The 17,688-nt window shown below is 33.0% G+C and overlaps 2 protein-coding genes across 4 annotated transcripts; both read left to right on the top strand.

The window, feature by feature from the left end:
- On the top strand, nt 1-8,028 carry ALB1 (ALBINA 1). Of its 2 annotated transcripts, XR_843346.1 has the most exons (16): nt 1-459; nt 904-1,082; nt 1,983-2,067; nt 2,146-2,462; nt 2,550-2,673; nt 3,533-3,625; nt 3,953-4,048; nt 4,321-4,455; nt 4,649-4,846; nt 5,138-5,293; nt 5,833-5,940; nt 6,130-6,264; nt 6,621-6,779; nt 7,173-7,293; nt 7,378-7,537; nt 7,728-8,028. XR_843346.1 is itself a non-coding variant. In XM_011033778.1 (15 exons), the coding sequence occupies exons 1-15, from the start codon at nt 46-48 to the stop codon at nt 7,461-7,463; spliced, it is 2,406 nt and encodes an 801-aa protein (XP_011032080.1). In that variant the 5' UTR covers nt 1-45; the 3' UTR covers nt 7,464-7,723. The 2 variants fall into 2 exon arrangements, 1 of the variants encoding a protein (XP_011032080.1); XM_011033778.1 differs by lacking the exon at nt 7,728-8,028 and having other exon boundaries at nt 7,378-7,723.
- A 1,878-nt stretch (nt 8,029-9,906) lies between these two features.
- On the top strand, nt 9,907-14,250 carry TTN9 (titan9). 2 transcript variants are annotated; one of them, XM_011033775.1, is made up of 9 exons: nt 9,910-10,079; nt 10,163-10,231; nt 10,341-10,410; nt 10,559-10,649; nt 10,750-10,811; nt 11,700-12,016; nt 12,103-12,136; nt 12,237-12,356; nt 13,719-14,250. In XM_011033775.1, exons 2-9 carry the CDS (start codon nt 10,184-10,186, stop codon nt 13,907-13,909), a joined length of 933 nt encoding a protein of 310 aa, XP_011032077.1. In that variant the 5' UTR covers nt 9,910-10,079; nt 10,163-10,183; the 3' UTR covers nt 13,910-14,250. The 2 variants fall into 2 exon arrangements, with proteins under 2 accessions (XP_011032078.1, XP_011032077.1); XM_011033776.1 differs by lacking the exon at nt 12,237-12,356 and having other exon boundaries at nt 9,907-10,079.
- The last annotated feature ends 3,438 nt before the right edge of the window (nt 14,251-17,688 follow it).

The raw sequence follows: 17,688 nt of genomic DNA, 5'->3' as shown, positions 1-17,688 counted from the left end.
CGCACAAGTGACAAAAGAGAGAAAGAGGGCAGGAGAGCATAAAACATGATCATCAAATGCGAGGGACCAAACCTATCTATAACAGATCATGTAACAGATAAGAAAGGCAAAGCATATAACACTCGTGATTTTCAAGTCAAACACAACAAAACAATGCCATTCTCTCCCACATCTCCTTCTTCTTCTTCACTATCTACCCTTCAATCTTCTACTCCTGCTCTTTTTTCTTCACTCAAACCACACTCCCATCCTTTTCCTCCCTCTTCTTTTTCTTATGCTTTCAACCCCAAGAAAAGACTCTCCCACACCCGTCGTTTTCGCGTTGTTGCTGCAAATGTAACTCTCCAGTCTGGCAATGGTGCTGTTTCTGTTGATGCTGCTCCTAATACTTCCACTGAGAAGCTGGACTCATCTTACTATGGAAGACAGTACTTCCCTTTAGCTGCTGTTGTTGGCCAGGTCTATATTATACATCTCTCTCTCTTCAATTTTGGTAATAAAAAAGATTTATTCTTTTTTAGTACTTGGTTTTTAATTATTTTGTTTGTTTGCTGTTTTTTGGTGGATATACTAAAATGGGTTGGGTCTTTTAAGGTTATAGTCGTTATGTTGTTATGGGTAAAAATGAATGAATTGATGCTGAAAGATTATTGAAGGAACTTTGTCATTAAGTTGAGAGCCTTTGGCTTTCCGAAATTTCGATACTAAATGATTTAAGCGAGTGATTGTTCTCCATAGCTGCAGCAGAATGCTATTGGATGTGCGTCGCCGCGTATGATAATGACAACTAAGTGTGCAGTGCGGCATTGGTTGTGTTTAATTTGGAAATTCATTTGATAATTGTAATGTTTGGCTTATAAATCTTTCATTAACATGTATCTAATGATGTCAATTGTGTCATAGGATGCTATCAAAACTGCTCTTTTGCTTGGGGCTATTGACCGTGAGATTGGTGGGATTGCTATATCCGGCAGGCGAGGAACAGCCAAAACAGTTATGGCACGTGGGCTTCATGAAGTTTTGCCACCCATTGATGTAGTCATGGGTTCAATAGCAAATGCAGATCCAGCATGCCCTGAAGAGTAAGCTCAATGATTGCTTGAAAGATTTGTGTGCATGTCTATGTCTGTTCTTCCTTTTCCACATACAAAAAAAGAAGACAGTATTTGTTCACACAGACAACTGCTTTTGTTTTTAATCGCCTTAAAAAGGAAGATTTTTTGCTCGGAAGTCAAATTGTCACTTTAAACACACAAAATGATATGCTATCATTTGTTCAAAGTTTATTATTGTCCACTCCCCACTCAGAACAACTTTTCCTTGATTTATGTGATGTTTATTAACACAATGCTAGCAGTGTGGGAAATGTCCATAAAAAAGTGGTTATTTTATCTGTTTGTTCACGCTCAGAAAATAAATCCTTAACCAGAAATAGTTGCGTTTGTCTGCTCAAGATCACCTAGAGGTATTGCCTCCTGTCCAGTTTTCTATGTTGTAGTTAATTTAAGGTTATTTATTATTAGGTTTTGTCTTTAATTCTTGGTCTGGTGACTTACTTGATAGGAGAAAAGCTCAAGGCTGGGCCTAGATCATAGCCTCATGTATCATTTTTCCCTTTTAGAACAAGTGATGCAAAACTCCATAATTTTTGTTTGTAAATGATAAAGCTGGAGATGCCATGTGATTAAGAAGTCGATGTTGGCATTTAAAATTTTAGCGTTGCCCTTCAATATATCTAAGCGTATGGATTTGGAAGCTGAAGCCTTATTTACTTCTATTCCATGCAGAACAAATATCATGTAATAGAAAAAAAAAGGAGTACAGACATTGAAAGATCTAATGTCTGTCAGCAAGCACATGGAGCTGCCAAATTTATGTTGTCATGAATCATGATGTTAATCCCCTAGGCCAAGGGAATTTTTTTGTTTTGAACTTTTATTTTTTTTCTCTCAAAATGACCCATCTGGCCATGCTTTCTGAAGGTGGGAGGATGGTTTGGCTGAACGAGTGGAATATGATTCCAATGGTAATATCAAGACCCAAGTTGTGAGATCTCCTTTTGTTCAGGTCCGTGCCTTGAAAAAAGCCTTAGTAGTTTAGATGGTTTTCATTACTTAGCAACAACTCTCATCTATTCATGCACAGATTCCTCTGGGAGTTACTGAGGATAGGCTCATTGGATCTGTTGATGTTGAGGAGTCCGTGAAAACAGGAACAGCTGTCTTCCAACCTGGCCTTCTTGCTGAAGCTCATAGAGGTGTTTTATATGTTGACGAAATTAATCTCTTGGATGAGGGTATAAGTAATTTGCTTCTTAATGTGTTGACCGAAGGAGTTAATATTGTTGAAAGAGAGGGAATTAGCTTTAGGCATCCTTGCAAGCCACTTTTGATTGCTACTTATAACCCAGAAGAAGGTGCTGTTCGTGAACACTTATTAGATCGCATTGCTATTAATTTGAGGTATGTGCCTTCATTTAAGCAATGGAGTAATTTCCTCGTCATTAATTTTCTTCTCACCATTTCAATAATGACACAATTCTTCTGCAGCGCAGATCTGCCAATGAATTTTGAAGATCGTGTTGCAGCTGTTGGAATTGCAACTCAATTTCAGGAACATATTAATGAAGTATTTAAACTGGTTGAGGAAGAGACTGAATATGCAAAGACCCAGGTACTGTCCAGCAACGACATGTCCTGTGAGTTGGCCCTCCAATAGAAAAATTTTAGGAGTTTAGCAAAACAAAAACCTTGGGAATGGATGGTGTAACCCAATGACAATTCCCCTCTGTCAGTTAAGAGGATATGTCAGGTTGTTGTCTATGATTTAATGCACTCCAGTTCAAGTGGAGGTTATAATTTCCCATATTCCTATAACAACTGATATTGCTTGGCTAAACCAAAGACAGGACAACCTACTTGGAATGGCTTCCTTGTATACTTAAGGGCAGAAGATTATGCTTTGAAGGAACAAATAGATACTTCTGTTTAAAGGCATGTTTATATGATTAAATGAAGTAATTTTTTTATATAATAGAAAAAGGAGAGAGCATTTTTTTGAATCCATTTGGGATGGCTAACATGCTCCATTTAGTACTAGCCCCCAACTCACAATCAGTTATGACTTTGTATAGAACTTTTCTTCCATGATACTGTATTTTGTGGTGCTACTGCTAAATGGTTCTTTGTAGCCATTGTTAATAGTTAATACAATAATATACATAATTAGCAAGCCTGACTTTCTAGAAGGCCTCTCTGTCAAGGTTTCTAGGAGATGAGTTATTTCTTAAACATATTAGATGTGCTTACATAATTTATTTCCTATGATAATTGAATTGCCTAGAACACCATACAGATTGATGAAAGCATATCCAAATTTTGCAGGTCATACATTTTGCTTCATTAAAATGCAAATGCTCGTTGTTATTCTGACAAATATGATACTTGGTCTTTATTGCATTTTGTGATGCTGCAGTATGGTTTTTTGTCCGCATAGATAATTACGCAATGTTTCTAAATTATTTTTCCTGCAGATCATTTTGGCAAGGGAGTATTTGAAGGATGTTACTATTGGCAGGGAGCAATTGAAGTACCTTGTTTTGGAAGCCCTTCGAGGTGGTTGCCAGGTACTAAGATTAAGGCTCTTGCTCAATATTTAGAGTCTTCTTTTGATTTTCCTTCCTCCCTCTCCCCCACCTCCTAAGCCCTCTCTGTTGGAATGCAAAATCAAGGAAGTCCACAGATCATCTCCCTTGACATCCTTTATACTTGGACTACTTAACAAAAACCTTTATGTTGGTGTGTTGTGCCATTATGGAATCATGAGGATGTTTTGTGATGTTCATGAATTCCGAATTGGCTGCAGATTTTTTTCTTCTCGTTTCTTTTTGAACTTGTTCTTCTTACTTTTGAGCTGCTATCAAGATCTTCTAAATGTATATTATGAATGGCAGGGACACAGAGCTGAGCTCTATGCTGCCCGTGTTGCAAAATGCCTGACTGCTTTAGAAGGACGTGAAAAAGTGACTGTGGATGACCTTAAAAAAGCTGTAAAGTATTTTTTTTTTTTTCCGAAACATAGTGCTCATAAGTAATGAGAGAAAAATGAAAAGGATTGTTTTCATTGCTTGCGATGAAGATACACTGATATAACCACTTCTATACAAAGTTTCTGAGACAGATTTTAAACCTTCTATATAATTTTTATAAAAATTTTAGCTCTTGTTATCATCATCCCTTCTTATGTATTTACTGAAATGAACTCTTTATAAGATTTGCATAAAGTTTATTAACTTCTATTCTGATATACCATCTTATGCAGGTAGAACTGGTTATTCTTCCCCGTTCAATAATAAATGAGAAACCACCTGAGCAACAAGACCAACAGCCTCCCCCTCCACCACCTCCTCAAAATCAAGATTCAGGGGATGAGCAGAATGAGGAGGAAGATCAAAAGGTTCCTTAACATTGATGAACTTATTTGTTTGATGCAGAAAATTATACTGATCTTTCCAATATTATATTTTAAAAATGAAAAAGGAAAGACAAGAAAATAGATTGCTGTTTGGTGTCTTCTGACTTATCGTTCATCTCTTCTTTATTTAGCTGGAATGCTTGTTTGAAATGTGAGTGTTCTTTTCTGTAACTAGGATGATGATAAAGAGAATGAGCAACAGCAGGAACAAATACCTGAAGAATTCATCTTTGATGCGGAGGGAGGGTTGGTTGATGAGAAACTTCTCTTCTTTGCACAACAAGCACAGAGACGCCGAGGGAAGGCTGGGAGAGCAAAGAATGTGATATTTTCAGAGGACAGAGGACGGTATATTAAACCCATGCTCCCAAAGGTTTGTCCCCTGAATGTCTTCTGCCTCTCCTGTCCTCCCTTTCTTTTTAAACGACAATTAAATTCCACTTCAGGCCAGTGTTTTTTTTTTTTTTTTTGTCTCTATAGAATTTTACACAACTAGACATAACAGTACAAGGAATTCTGATCACTTTGTATCCAATACATTGATTTTATCTTTGGTTCTTCTTTAGATTATGAATTAGCAGTCCTCTAAAATCATAATAATCTGTTTGTCCTTGCCCCACTGAATGGTCTGCTTCATCCTTTTTTCCTGAATTCCTCATTCAAGGGTCCTGTGAAAAGATTAGCGGTGGATGCAACCCTCAGGGCAGCTGCTCCATATCAAAAATTGCGTAAAGAGAAGGATACTCAAAAGAGTAGGAAGGTTTATGTTGAGAAAACTGACATGAGGGCAAAGAGAATGGCAAGAAAAGCCGGAGCACTGGTAACAATGGATTCTTGTATTATTTGCATTTACCCTCAACTTCCTTTTTAAAAAAAATGATTCTGCCTCAAAACATAATTCTGTTGCAGTTCTATATATTTATCTTTGATTGTGTTTCAAAGTTATGATTAGTGTGGTATACCATTCTGTGAAAGTTCTAGATTCAATTTTTAAATTTTAGTTGCCATCATTTTGCCATAAAGAGAAGAAAGTAAACTTCAAACATAACATTTTTTCTTATAAGTCTAATGGAATTTGGATCTTAGTGACTTCAATCACACTATCAGATTTTTTGTCTGGTAATAATAATATATAGATTTTAACAACTCTGAGCTTAATAGGATTGGTATGTTGGTCTAATTTCTGTTCCATTGCTGTGAAAGGGTGCATTTGGTTTAAGTTCTGTTCCATTATTGAGGGAGGGAGTTTGGTGCTGTTTTGATTTCCCCAACATTGAGAGAGAAAGAGGGTAAAAGAGCTCCCATGAAGTGTTGAAACTTCTGATATGTCTGGATTCTCATACACATAGTTAATGACAGGTAATATTTGTGGTTGATGCTAGTGGGAGCATGGCATTGAATCGAATGCAAAATGCAAAGGGTGCAGCACTAAAGTTGCTTGCTGAGAGTTATACAAGCAGGGATCAGGTATGTATAATTAGCACATTTGTCATGCACTTCAATTGTTGTGAAACCTTATACTTCAAATTTCTACTGATTCTTCTATGTTAAAAGAAGTTAGCTCCTGATGGCATCTAGCACTCTTAACTATCGAATTCTATGAACACTTTAAACATCTGATTCTTTCGGACTCTTTTTCTGGTCAATGTGAATTAGGTTGCTATTATTCCTTTCCGTGGAGATGCTGCTGAAGTTCTTTTGCCTCCTTCCAGATCAATCTCAATGGCAAGAAAGCGCCTTGAAAGGCTCCCATGTGGTGGTGGTTCTCCCTTAGCTCACGGCCTAACAACTGTAAGCAGATCTAGTTTATCTCCCCAGTTTGCATCTCAACAAATGAATTCCCATAAAATGGGAATTTTTCTGTTACTGAATATTTCAATTTGAGCTCATGTAAATGATATGCATACAATTCTTCGTGTGTTTTATATTGTGAATGACATCCCATGAATATACTTGCTGAAAACTGATGCCATTATCTTACTTTTTTAACTTCTGAGCTGCTATTCCTTTATGATTTATTCATGAAATTGTTAAAAAACTCAACACGCAGGACTTGTTTTTGTTGCAATCAGCATTCTGGAATTCATACACACATCCCTTATTTTGTTTCCTGATTCTAACTTTTATGAGCTTGATTTTTTTTTTAGGCTGTCAGGGTTGGGTTAAATGCAGAAAAGAGTGGTGATGTTGGACGCATAATGATTGTTGCAATAACTGATGGCAGAGCCAATATATCACTAAAAAGGTCTACTGATCCCGAAGCTGCTGGTCCTGATACTCCAAGACCTTCGGCACGAGAATTGAAGGTAAATTTTGAGCTCCGAATAGTACATGTAGCATATTGCCAACTGCAACGCAAAAGCTTCTAAAGTGGCACTAGGAGGACAGACCCCACACAGGAGATTGCCTAATTTGCTCACTCTGAAATGAACAAGACTTATCTGATTTTAGACTATACAAAACTTATTCTGAGCATATGCAACCATCCAAATAAGCTTGTTATAAAGGGATGCATAATTTTCTTGTTACCACTTTTGCTAAAACATAATTTATGTTGGACGTGAAATTCTAATCCCGAATCTTGATTTACAATTTATCCGTGTGAAGAGGTGCATAGAGAGACAAATCTGCAATCCTAAAATTTTGCTGCAGTTTTTCTTGTCTATGATTGTAATGCATTTTCTGTATGTCTGACGAAGGATGAGATTCTTGAAGTGGCTGGGAAAATATACAAGGCAGGGATGTCTCTCCTCGTCATTGACACAGAAAACAAGTTCGTTTCAACTGGTTTTGCTAAAGAAATCGCAAGAGTTGCTCAAGGTTTGTCTCCTTGAAACCTCTTTAAATCTTCGTTTTCTAGAGGGCCATGTCAAATTAATTGTGCTAGCAAATCTTGCTCTACAGGAAAATACTATTACTTGCCGAATGCATCAGACGCAGTTATTTCAGCCACAACGAAAGAAGCTTTATCAGCCTTGAAGAGTTCATGATTTTAACATTCTTGATCACCCAAATGTCGAGGATTGTATCATGTATCCCACCCGATCGAGCATGAAACTGACAAGTATGGTTAACCATGTAGAGAGTTAGCTTTTAGGTCTTTTTATTCTGTTAAATTCTGCATGTATTCTCAGCTATGAAATAAATTCATTTTCATCTTTTAGAAATTAGAACACCTCGTTTTGATAGAGTTTGCTATACCTGCATCATGCATGACCATATATTAATAAGGAAATCACGACTTTTTTTTATAGCTACATCAAGCGGTGCCTGACATGTTGGTTCTGGAGCAGCGTTCTTTCTTTCCAAGGACAAAATTTGTGAAGACTAGCGAAAGAAATATGAGGCAGACAAATTAGTCTTCACACCTGAAGTTGGCATGGAAAATCACATTGTTCTAGGACCAGACAAATTTTATCTTTTTCTTGAGAAGTCATGTGTGTCAATCACAGCAGGTTTTGGCTATTGGAGACTATATAGTCTATTGGAATTGGGAACCTGTGATGAAAAATCATGAGATTTCATAATCTTGAAAATCTTTTAATTTATCATCAAGAAAGAGAGAGGTGAGGAGCTATTATATAATTTATATTTAATTTTCCTGAGTTTCATCTTGTCTGCAGGCTCTCAATCCGGCCGTGTGGAAAGACTTGAATTGCATTTATAAAAGTGTGATTAACACTAAATGGTGAATTACTAGATCATACTTGAATTAGTGACTTTCCATAATAATTATACTTTTAATACAACTAGCATTTATTAAAATTCCTTGACATTTTGGCAATGAACTTTAGAATGCTAAGGTGTTTTTTACTTCGGTCCTCAAAATATTTTTAGGATTTTTTTTAATTTTTAAACTTCGGTCCTCAAAATATTTTTAGGATTTTTTTTAATTTTAAATTTAGTTTTTTTTTTTAATTTCATTCTTAAACATTAAATTTTCTAAAGTTGAGATAAAATTATACATATCTCATAACTCAGGTCGTGAGTTTTACGAGTTAATCATGTTGACTCAAGTTTTTAATTTCATTCTTAAACATTAAATTTGCTAAATATTAAATTTTATAATTTGATTTGATTTGCTTTTAGTTGAGATAAAGTTATACATATCTCATAACCCAGGCCGTGAGTTTTACAAATTAATCATGTTGACTCAGATTTATTTTGTTATTTTTTTCAATTAATTTTGTTTTCAATTTTATCTTTCAATAGTAGGTTGGTTGAGAATTGAGCTGTATAATTATTTTTTTAATTCGTTTTTTATGAGGTTATCATGATCCAGGTTACTGGTTTTGCGGGTTAGCCAGGTTAACTCGAGTTTTTTGCTAATTAAATAATTTTTTTTAATTTTTTTCTTCAATATTGAATTGATTGAAAATTTAATTTTATATCTATTTTTTATTTTTTTTCTATAAAGTTATTACGGTCCTCTAACCTAAGATTAATGAGTTAACTTGAGTTGATTTAAATTATTTTTTTTATTTTTTTTTCAATTTGATTTTTTAGTATTGAGTTGATTGAGATTTGGTCTATATAATTTTTATTTTATTTTTATGAGTTTATCACAGTCTAATGACTTAGGTTATAGGTTAGGCTAATTGGCTCGAGGTTTTTTCCCTTTTTTTAGTTGAATTGATTTCAATTTTATCTATCAATAATTTTTATAATTTGTTTCAGTTGGTTGAATCGAATAGTTTTTGTATTTTTTTTAATTTCATCTTTCAATACTAGATTAATTAAAAATTAAGTTTTATAATTTTATTTTTATTCGCCTTCTATGGAGTTACTCGATCTTATGAATCATATTTATCAGGTTAACTTGGGTTGATTTAGCTTATTTTTTTAGTTGATTTTTTTTAAAAAAATTATCCATTTAACATTGAGTTGATTGAAAATTAAATTTAATATTTATTTATTTATTTATTTACTTTTTATAGAGTTATTAAAGTCTTATGATTTAGGTAATAAATTTAATAGGTTAGTCCAAGTTGACTAGAATCAATTTAATATATTGTTATTTTAATATTTTAAAAATATTTTAATTTTTTTAGTTAAATTATATCTTTATTGGTTGTATGAATTATAATTGGACTTATTAAATCAATTTGATTATGTCACGTCAATCATTATTATAATTGGACTTATTAAATCAATTTGATTATATCACGTCAAGTATAATTTTTTTTATTCAATAAACACATTAATATACCTTGATAATTTTTTTACATCCATAAAAAAAAATACCTTTAGTGCAGGCAAGAATATAGTATATTGCTCATTTGTTTTATAACCAAGTTCATGAAAAAAAAAAACCACATATTGAATTTCAAGTGCTTGGACAGGAAAGACCCATTATTTTAATAATGTTTCTTTCTTTAGGCTGCAGGCCCAGCCCAACTATAGTTTAAAAACAACAATAATAATAGAATATAAATATCAATTACTCCGACAAAACAAATCTCAGAGAGTGCGAGTGACGGAGTTTCCTTTCCTCTCCTCTCCTGTCCTTTAAATTTTCAATCTTCAATTTTCCCGCCTCACCTCTGTTCCCGAAACGCTCAATCACACAATAATCCTTTTGATTTCCGAAAGAACAATTGATTAAGGTAAAACACTTACTTTGCTTTCTTATTTTTATGATTTATTGACTAGTTGTTTATGGCAATAAAATGTGCTAATTTTGTTTCAGGGTTTGGAAAAAAAATATTTTATGGAGGATTTGTATAAAAAACTCTACGCTAAGTACGATAAGCTTAAGGTGTGCTGCTTTTCTTTTCTTTTGCAAGACAAGACGAGAGATCTTCTAATTATGAACACCCATTTGGTTTAATTATGTAATTCATCGATGATTCCATGTTTGTTTGCAGAAGAAACAATTGTCAGAGTTTGATGAGCTCAACAAAGATCAAGAAGTCAAGTTTTTGAATTATGCCTCTGGTATGCTTTTGTTTTCAATTTATGGTTTAATTAGTGAAGAAGAAGCCCGATAAAACCGCAAAAATCTTTTATTTCTTTTGTTTCTCTTGGTTCTCTAGTGCTATTCTTTGTAAATTAATGCCAACAAAAAAAAAAATGGTCCCTGCAGTTGCTGAAGAGATGATACAATACTTGAAAGATGAAAATGACAGGTTGCGTAAACAAGCCAGTGATTTGAGAAGTGAAGCTGCTTCAATCAGGCACCCAATATTCCCCCTTGTCCTTTCCTAAGTTTTGTGGTGGTTCTACATGTTTTTCCTTCACTATAATTTCAACTCATTCATTTTATTTTTCTTGCAGGTCCACCATGGATGAACAATGTGCCGAGTACCAGAAGCTGTTAATGGAAGAGAACCAGAAAAGTAAGGAACACTATATTGCATTTCCTTCCTTCTTCTTCTTCTTGTTTTTTTTTTTTTTTTTTGAGTCTTTTTAATCAATTTACAAGGCAATCGTCTGCGAAAGCTTCTACTTAATGGTGAACTCGTATGTGATAAATATTAATTTCATATGGGTACACCATAAAAAATTATCCACTTTCTTTTTTCTTTTCTTTTCTTTCCACTTATAACACCCGTTCAACATTTGTAAGCAACAAATAACAATTTTGAAATTTGACTCAATGCTGTGCAACTCCGTAATGTGTTGATGGGTTATGGTCACTTTATAGTGCCAACTTGAAAATTCTATTGCATTACTATCATCTGTAGTAAGATAATATCTGATATGAAATTACTATGAGGGTCATACTAATCTTTACACATGAAGCTTGGAATGGAAACGGATGGTTTGGATCCATGGCCAATGGGATTGCATATAAAGCGTGTTAATTTTTCATCAGTAGCCAATTTTAATGGCATCTCTATATTTTCTAGCTGTCAGTAGTTACATTATCAGGTGTCCAACACATTGAAACTGCAGAAGTATCCTTGACCCAAGCCATAGCAAGTGCCTACTATCTAATGAAAATAAAGTTCATGTAACACATAATTTGACTTTTTAAGAAATGAAAGCGGAAGCTCAACCCCAAGTGCCAATGGTAAAAATGGCTGATCAAACCATCTACCTAACTCAATATTACACCTCTTGCTCCATTGCATGTGAAGAAAAGACTTGTAGCTAAATATGTTACTGGAAGTATCATTTACTGACCTTTTTGATTTAGAAGCAAAGCTCTAGTTGCTCTGACCAAAACTTGTGGCTAAATAATCGTACATCTATTTCATTACTGAGAGGTTTATTTATGGCAGATAAAATTCTTAACGAAGAAGTTGAGAAGCTTCAAAACCAGCTTCAATATGGACTTCCTTGCAATTCTAAGGACAGAAACAGTGATAATGTCAGGCTGAATATGCTTGAAACCGCACAAGTTACACCAGAAGAGAGATGTATTGCCTCAACTAGAAGAATGGTGAGAAAACGTAGCCGAGAAGCTAGGGAGAAACTGGAAGTAGAAATTACCCATGGTGGGAATGATATAGTTGGATACAATGATATGGAAGAAAAATCTGCCAAGCGCTCATCCAAGGGAACTGTTTCCTCTGGGGATCTTCCAAATGATCAGCAGGTATTGTCCGTAACCTACATTTGCAGAGTGAAAGCTGTTACTCTCCTTTTTTCCCCCCTCTTAACTGTTCTGGTGTGGCTGTCCAGCTAGAATCCTGTGAAAGAATTTTATACAGATCAGGTTTGTTTCAAATGCTAAATTTTCTCCCATTTTCTGTCAATTTTTCATGTTGTATTCATCTATTTATTGTTTTCTTTTTTTCCTGATGGTGGCATTGTAGCTGAAAGTGGCCCTGCTAACTTCCAGTTTCAAGCTCTTCTCGAATACCTAGTAGGCATGAAATTGTCTGCTGTTAATCAAAATGATGAAGTTTGCATTTCAGCTCTGCATCAATCAAGTGGTAATTTCAGTAATAGATATGCAAATATCAAATATTTCAATACTTGTTTAATTTTGATTTTTCTGTTTATAGTTTGGACTTGGTTTTATTTCAATATTGATTCAAGCATAGGTGAATCTGCACAATTTTTTATTAAATATGTAGATATGCAAATAGGCCTTAAAGAAATCTGTTTATAGTTTAGCAATCACTGATTGAAAATCCAGCTAAGTCTGATGATGAGTTATTTAGTCCTGTCATAGTATATGCTTGAAATTGCAAGTCCTGTTTTAGTTTCTGATCTTCTCTGAAGAGTTATCATCCACCAATTTGAGTTTCCTTCTAGTATGTTATATGATCTGTCCAATGGATATTTAGCTATTTAGCCATGCTAAACTAAGTACATGTTGTAGTTAGATTCTAAGCATTACCTAACGGATATTTGAGCTATTTTCACTTTTTAATTGGATCAACGATTGCTTTGTTGGGTTGCATTAATTCAGCACAGACAATTTTATCATCATAGTTTTTATAGTTTTTATGCATTTTGACACATGCGGGACTCACATTGAGTTTCCAAACACTTTGGTACTTATGCCCAATTTGGAAGCATGATGGATACGCACAATCTTTTTTTTTTCCTGGAAAAAAAATTGTAGAGTATGCTCTAGAAAGCAATGTGCTTTGTTTTATGAGAAAAAAACGTGGCTGGTTTTGTGAAAGTGGAGGAGCCTGGCCAAGTTGGTAGACATCAATGGCCACGATGATATGGGGATTGTGGAGTGAATTAATTACTGTGTCTCTCTTTTCCTCATTCTAACATGATAGATCAGTAGGTATCCGATTGGAGAGATGTAAACTAAACGGTTTTCAGCTTGAAAGTAGTCCAAATTTTGGAGACCAAAGCAGGGAGTGGTAATTGGTTGATTTTCTTGAGTGTCATTGAGAGATAATCTGCTGCCTGGATAGAGGTGGCAGAGAAGTGGGAGTTTCGGATAAACAAATGTTTCTTTAGATTGTCACATGAGCTCGAGTAGCTAGTTTCCATGGGATGCATTGATTTTTCATACTTTTTCCTTTCACAGTGCATGTGTCCCTGTTTTGGGTAACCCGGGAGATGGTGTCCACTGTGAACGTCATGAATTTGTGTTACTGCATTATATTTTGTTAGCATTAGTTCCCAATTAAATTTTTGAATAGATTTGATGGCTTCGGCCTGAAATGTGTACCATGTTCAACCTAATCTGGCATCTCACTGTGTATCTTCTCGTTGTTCACTCAACATTTGACTAGCAACTTGTGTTTCTGTTTTCATTTCATTTTCTAAACATTTCTAGTATCTGTTATTCATGGCTGCAGCTTTGATTTTTGTTTATCTAACAGGTTATGCATTTACTCTAACATGGATGAGGAACGAAGCTGTAGAGGAACCAGAGCTGTTATATCGGGTGTTAACATTAGGTACATTTGAGAGGGTAGCACCAGAGTGGATGCGATCGGTCCTGATGTTCAGCATGAGAATGTGGCCAATCTTCTTTGAAAGATTAGCCTGTGTGATCAAGCTCCATCGCTGATTGTGCTCTCGTATTATTTTCTTGTGGTGCAATTTGCTGTTGTATATGACTTGGGAAACTGATGACAAGGTAAAATGTTACTAATGACATAATTCTAAAGAAAAAGGAAAAGAAAAGTTGTGTACTTCAAAAAAAGTCAATTGTCTATTAGAATTGTGGAATTAGACTAGGCAGGCAGCTTGAGACCTTCCATTCCATATCATCAAGCCGATGTTGTAGTGGCAGGGCCAACATTTTTCTTTCTCTGTGATGGATACTTGTCATTGTTTTATGATGGTTTTGAATTGATTTAAGATTTGAAACTGAAGTATTGCTATGCTAGGCTCTATCTTTCTCATAGAGATTTGTGAACTTAGTTTTGATGCAAAATCTAGGCCGAGAATATGATATTACTGTAAAACCAAGAAAAAGAATTGTGGAGCGATCAAAATTGACAGATATGGGGATGGATCACAGCCCTCTTCATTAAGCGCTGGGCTTTCGCTGATAGCACTGACATCTAATTGAATGGATTAGGGATTTGTCTCGGCATAGATTCACATTCTCTCATCGGGATCAAGTTCCTTCGCGGCCAAGAGCGAACCCTTTTTCTCTCCTATCAAACCTGAAATATTATTTATATATTTACACGAACCCTTTTTCTCTGCTACCAAACCTGGAATATTATTTATATATTTACATGATCATAAACGATAAAAAATAGTTTAACTTATTGTTCTTTGATTGGAAGATTAGGTTCATTCAGAATCAAGTTATTATATTTTTTCTATCTTTATTATTGAACTTCAATGTATTTTATTTTATTAAATTTTTATTACTTAGTTGGTTTTAAGCCTGAATTTAATTTTGATTAGGGTTTTATTATTATTATTATTATTATAATATAATTTTTTAGACATTACAAGTTAGTTGCTGATGAATTGAATAAAAATTGTAAAGCTGGAAGCTTTTTGAATTTTTCATCTCTCTCTTTTTTCTTTAGCCATTTTTTTCCCTTTTTTTTTTTTAGCTTTAAATCTCTTGTTTCACATCAAATTGGATATGAAAGCTCAAAAGTAGTCTCTAAAGTTGTTATAAAGCTTGTTCGGTAGTGTAGCTAGATTTGTATTGTTAAAAGTATATTTTTTCATTTAAAATTATTTTTTTAGTATTTTTTATTTATTTTGATATGTTAATATTAAAATTATTTTTAAAAAAATAAAAAAATATTATTATTTTAATATATTCCCAAGCAAAACAAGCACTATTACATTACGAAATAGTGTAATACTATCATAATATGAGCACTACATTTTTTTATCAAGTCTGAGACTTGGATTAGTATTTTTTTTTATTCAGGTGTCATACTATAGGTTGAATTTTTTTTTTATCAACTTGTAAAAAATATAAAAATATTAGAAAGTTGAAAACATGATTCATACTAATAAAACAAACTTTTTAAATGGTAACACATTGTGTGTTATATTTTTTAAAAAAAAATATATGAGATAGTTATATATGAGATTAACTTGAACCAACTATTGTTACCTTGTGAAACTAGTAACATAGGTATGAGATGGTGATAAAATCATGAAATCCATTGCAAAATAAAATAAAAGGCTCAATTACAACAATTGAAGGTAAAAGGTGAGAAAATTTAAAATAAAGGGAAAAAATATCCTGAGTTAACATATATCAATAACTAGCGCAACATCTTGGAATGGGACAAATTTCTTAACTTAAAAAAGAAAAAAGTGAAGGCAATATTAGGATTTCTAAAAGAAATTTGAGACTTATTGAGTTGATTGATTTTAGTAAATTTGATTGATCTCACAATATATATAAGAAAACAACCCTAATTTAATAACATGAAAAATCGAGCAAACCTGGAAAAATTCTCTAAATCAAGGTTAATCTTTAAAAATCACAATTAATAAAATCTCAAGCTCAGGCTATTTATTGTAAAATCCGAGTAAAATTAAATCTCAAGTCAATTGGATTTTGAATCAACTCTCTAGGAATAGTCATAGTTTCCTAACCTGGTTGGGAATAAAGAATTATCCACACAACTAAAGATATTTCTAGTAATTTACCCAACTTCTATTTCTTAAATTTTTGAAAATAATTTTCTTTATATAAAAAAATGATTATCCGGCTAATATTAGGTAAAATACTAAAGTGCGTGGGTTTTTCAATGTAACTCATCCACAATTAAATATATCTAGGATTCCAGTGAAATTTTCTTTTTACCTTCATCATTTAATTTGCTTTACTTGAGAGGTAGGATAATTTTTGTACATGATTAATTTGTCATTTATAATTTGCTTGGGGGTAATACTATCTTTTTATTTGTTAATAATAGTGCAATTATTGTATTGCTTTAAAAAGTAAACAATCAAAATCTTTGATTTAGGGGCTATATGGTAATTTTAATTTTATCATGAATAGTTGAATTATGCAAGTACCCTTATTATGCAAATTTATTAGCCTTGATTTCGAGGGCTTTATTGTCATTTTCTAATGATTTTTTTTTTGTTTTTGTTATTTAGTACTAGGGACATTTTCATTTTTTATAATGATATAAATAGTTGAATTACTTTGTTACTCTTGCCATTTAATATTTTTAGCCTTAACTTCAAGGACTTGGTTGCAATTTCATAAGGGTACTTAGTTGTAATTTCATAAGGGTTTTTTGGTTATTATTGTTTAGCCATAATGATATTTTTTTACTTTGCCCACATAAAAAAAATGTTGTCAACACTTACCACTAACAATGATGTTTGAAATTAAGCTTCAACCATATCATTTGATGCTTTTTGGAGTCTTCCTCCTTCTTAGGTGGGCATTTGATGCTTTTTGGAGTCTTCCTCCTTAGGTGGCACATGTATAGTAGCGAGGTTGGTTTGATACCAATTGGCTTTTCTTTTCTTTTCTTCTCTTTCATTTCCTTTTCCCTTTCTTTCTTTCTTGGATTGCATGCTAGCCATGCAAAAAATTATACCAATCCTTCAATTTATTTTCTTTTGATTCAGTCATTCTTTTTTTAATTTTAATTGTTTTATTTATATTGATTGTTTCTACTTAGATTTTATTTTTTTCATCCCTAGTTGTTTGATTTTGTTAGGTTTTTTTTTTTTATCAAATTTGGTGTTCATTTTTTAATTACTAATTTTTTGGCTTTCAATCATTTTCTTGATTTATATGTTTTTCTTCAATTCCATCCTTGAGCATTTTTTTCATTAAATTTTTATGTCAAGTTTGGTACCAATTCTTTTATTTGTTATTTTTTTAATCATTTTTTTAATTGATTTGTTTTTTTTTTCAATTCCCTCTCTAAATATTTAATTTCATTTGAATTTTCCCTTAAAATTTATTTTTAGTTGGTTTTTATGTTGAATTTAGTCTTTATTTTTTTAATTGTTATTTTTTTATATTATTTTTTTAATTGATTTTTTTACCTCAGTTTTATCCCTTCATATTTGTATAGTTAAGAATCTTACTCCTTTATTTTTTTAGTTTTGTTTTTAATGGGGTCACTCTAGTTTCATTATCTAAGATATAGATTTGAAAGATTAGCTCGAGTTAATTTTGATTTTTTTTTAAATGTTTTTTTTCAAATATATTTTTTTGCTTTGTTATTTTGGGGGTTATCTCAATTTCATGTTCTAGATCATGTGTTTGATTTGTTCACCTTGGATGGCTGCCAAATTTATTCGAGGTATTTTTTATCTTTTTTTTATATGTTTTCATTATATCGACAAATATCCATTTCTTATATTTTTTTGATGTGTTTGACTTTT

The sequence above is a fragment of the Populus euphratica genome, unplaced genomic scaffold (assembly GCF_000495115.2).
Source record: "Populus euphratica unplaced genomic scaffold, PopEup_1.0 scaffold76.1, whole genome shotgun sequence".
NCBI classification, from domain to species: Eukaryota; Viridiplantae; Streptophyta; class Magnoliopsida; order Malpighiales; family Salicaceae; genus Populus; species Populus euphratica.
The sequence above is the reverse complement of the archived record's forward strand: the minus strand, read 5'-3'. Positions and strand labels throughout refer to the sequence as shown.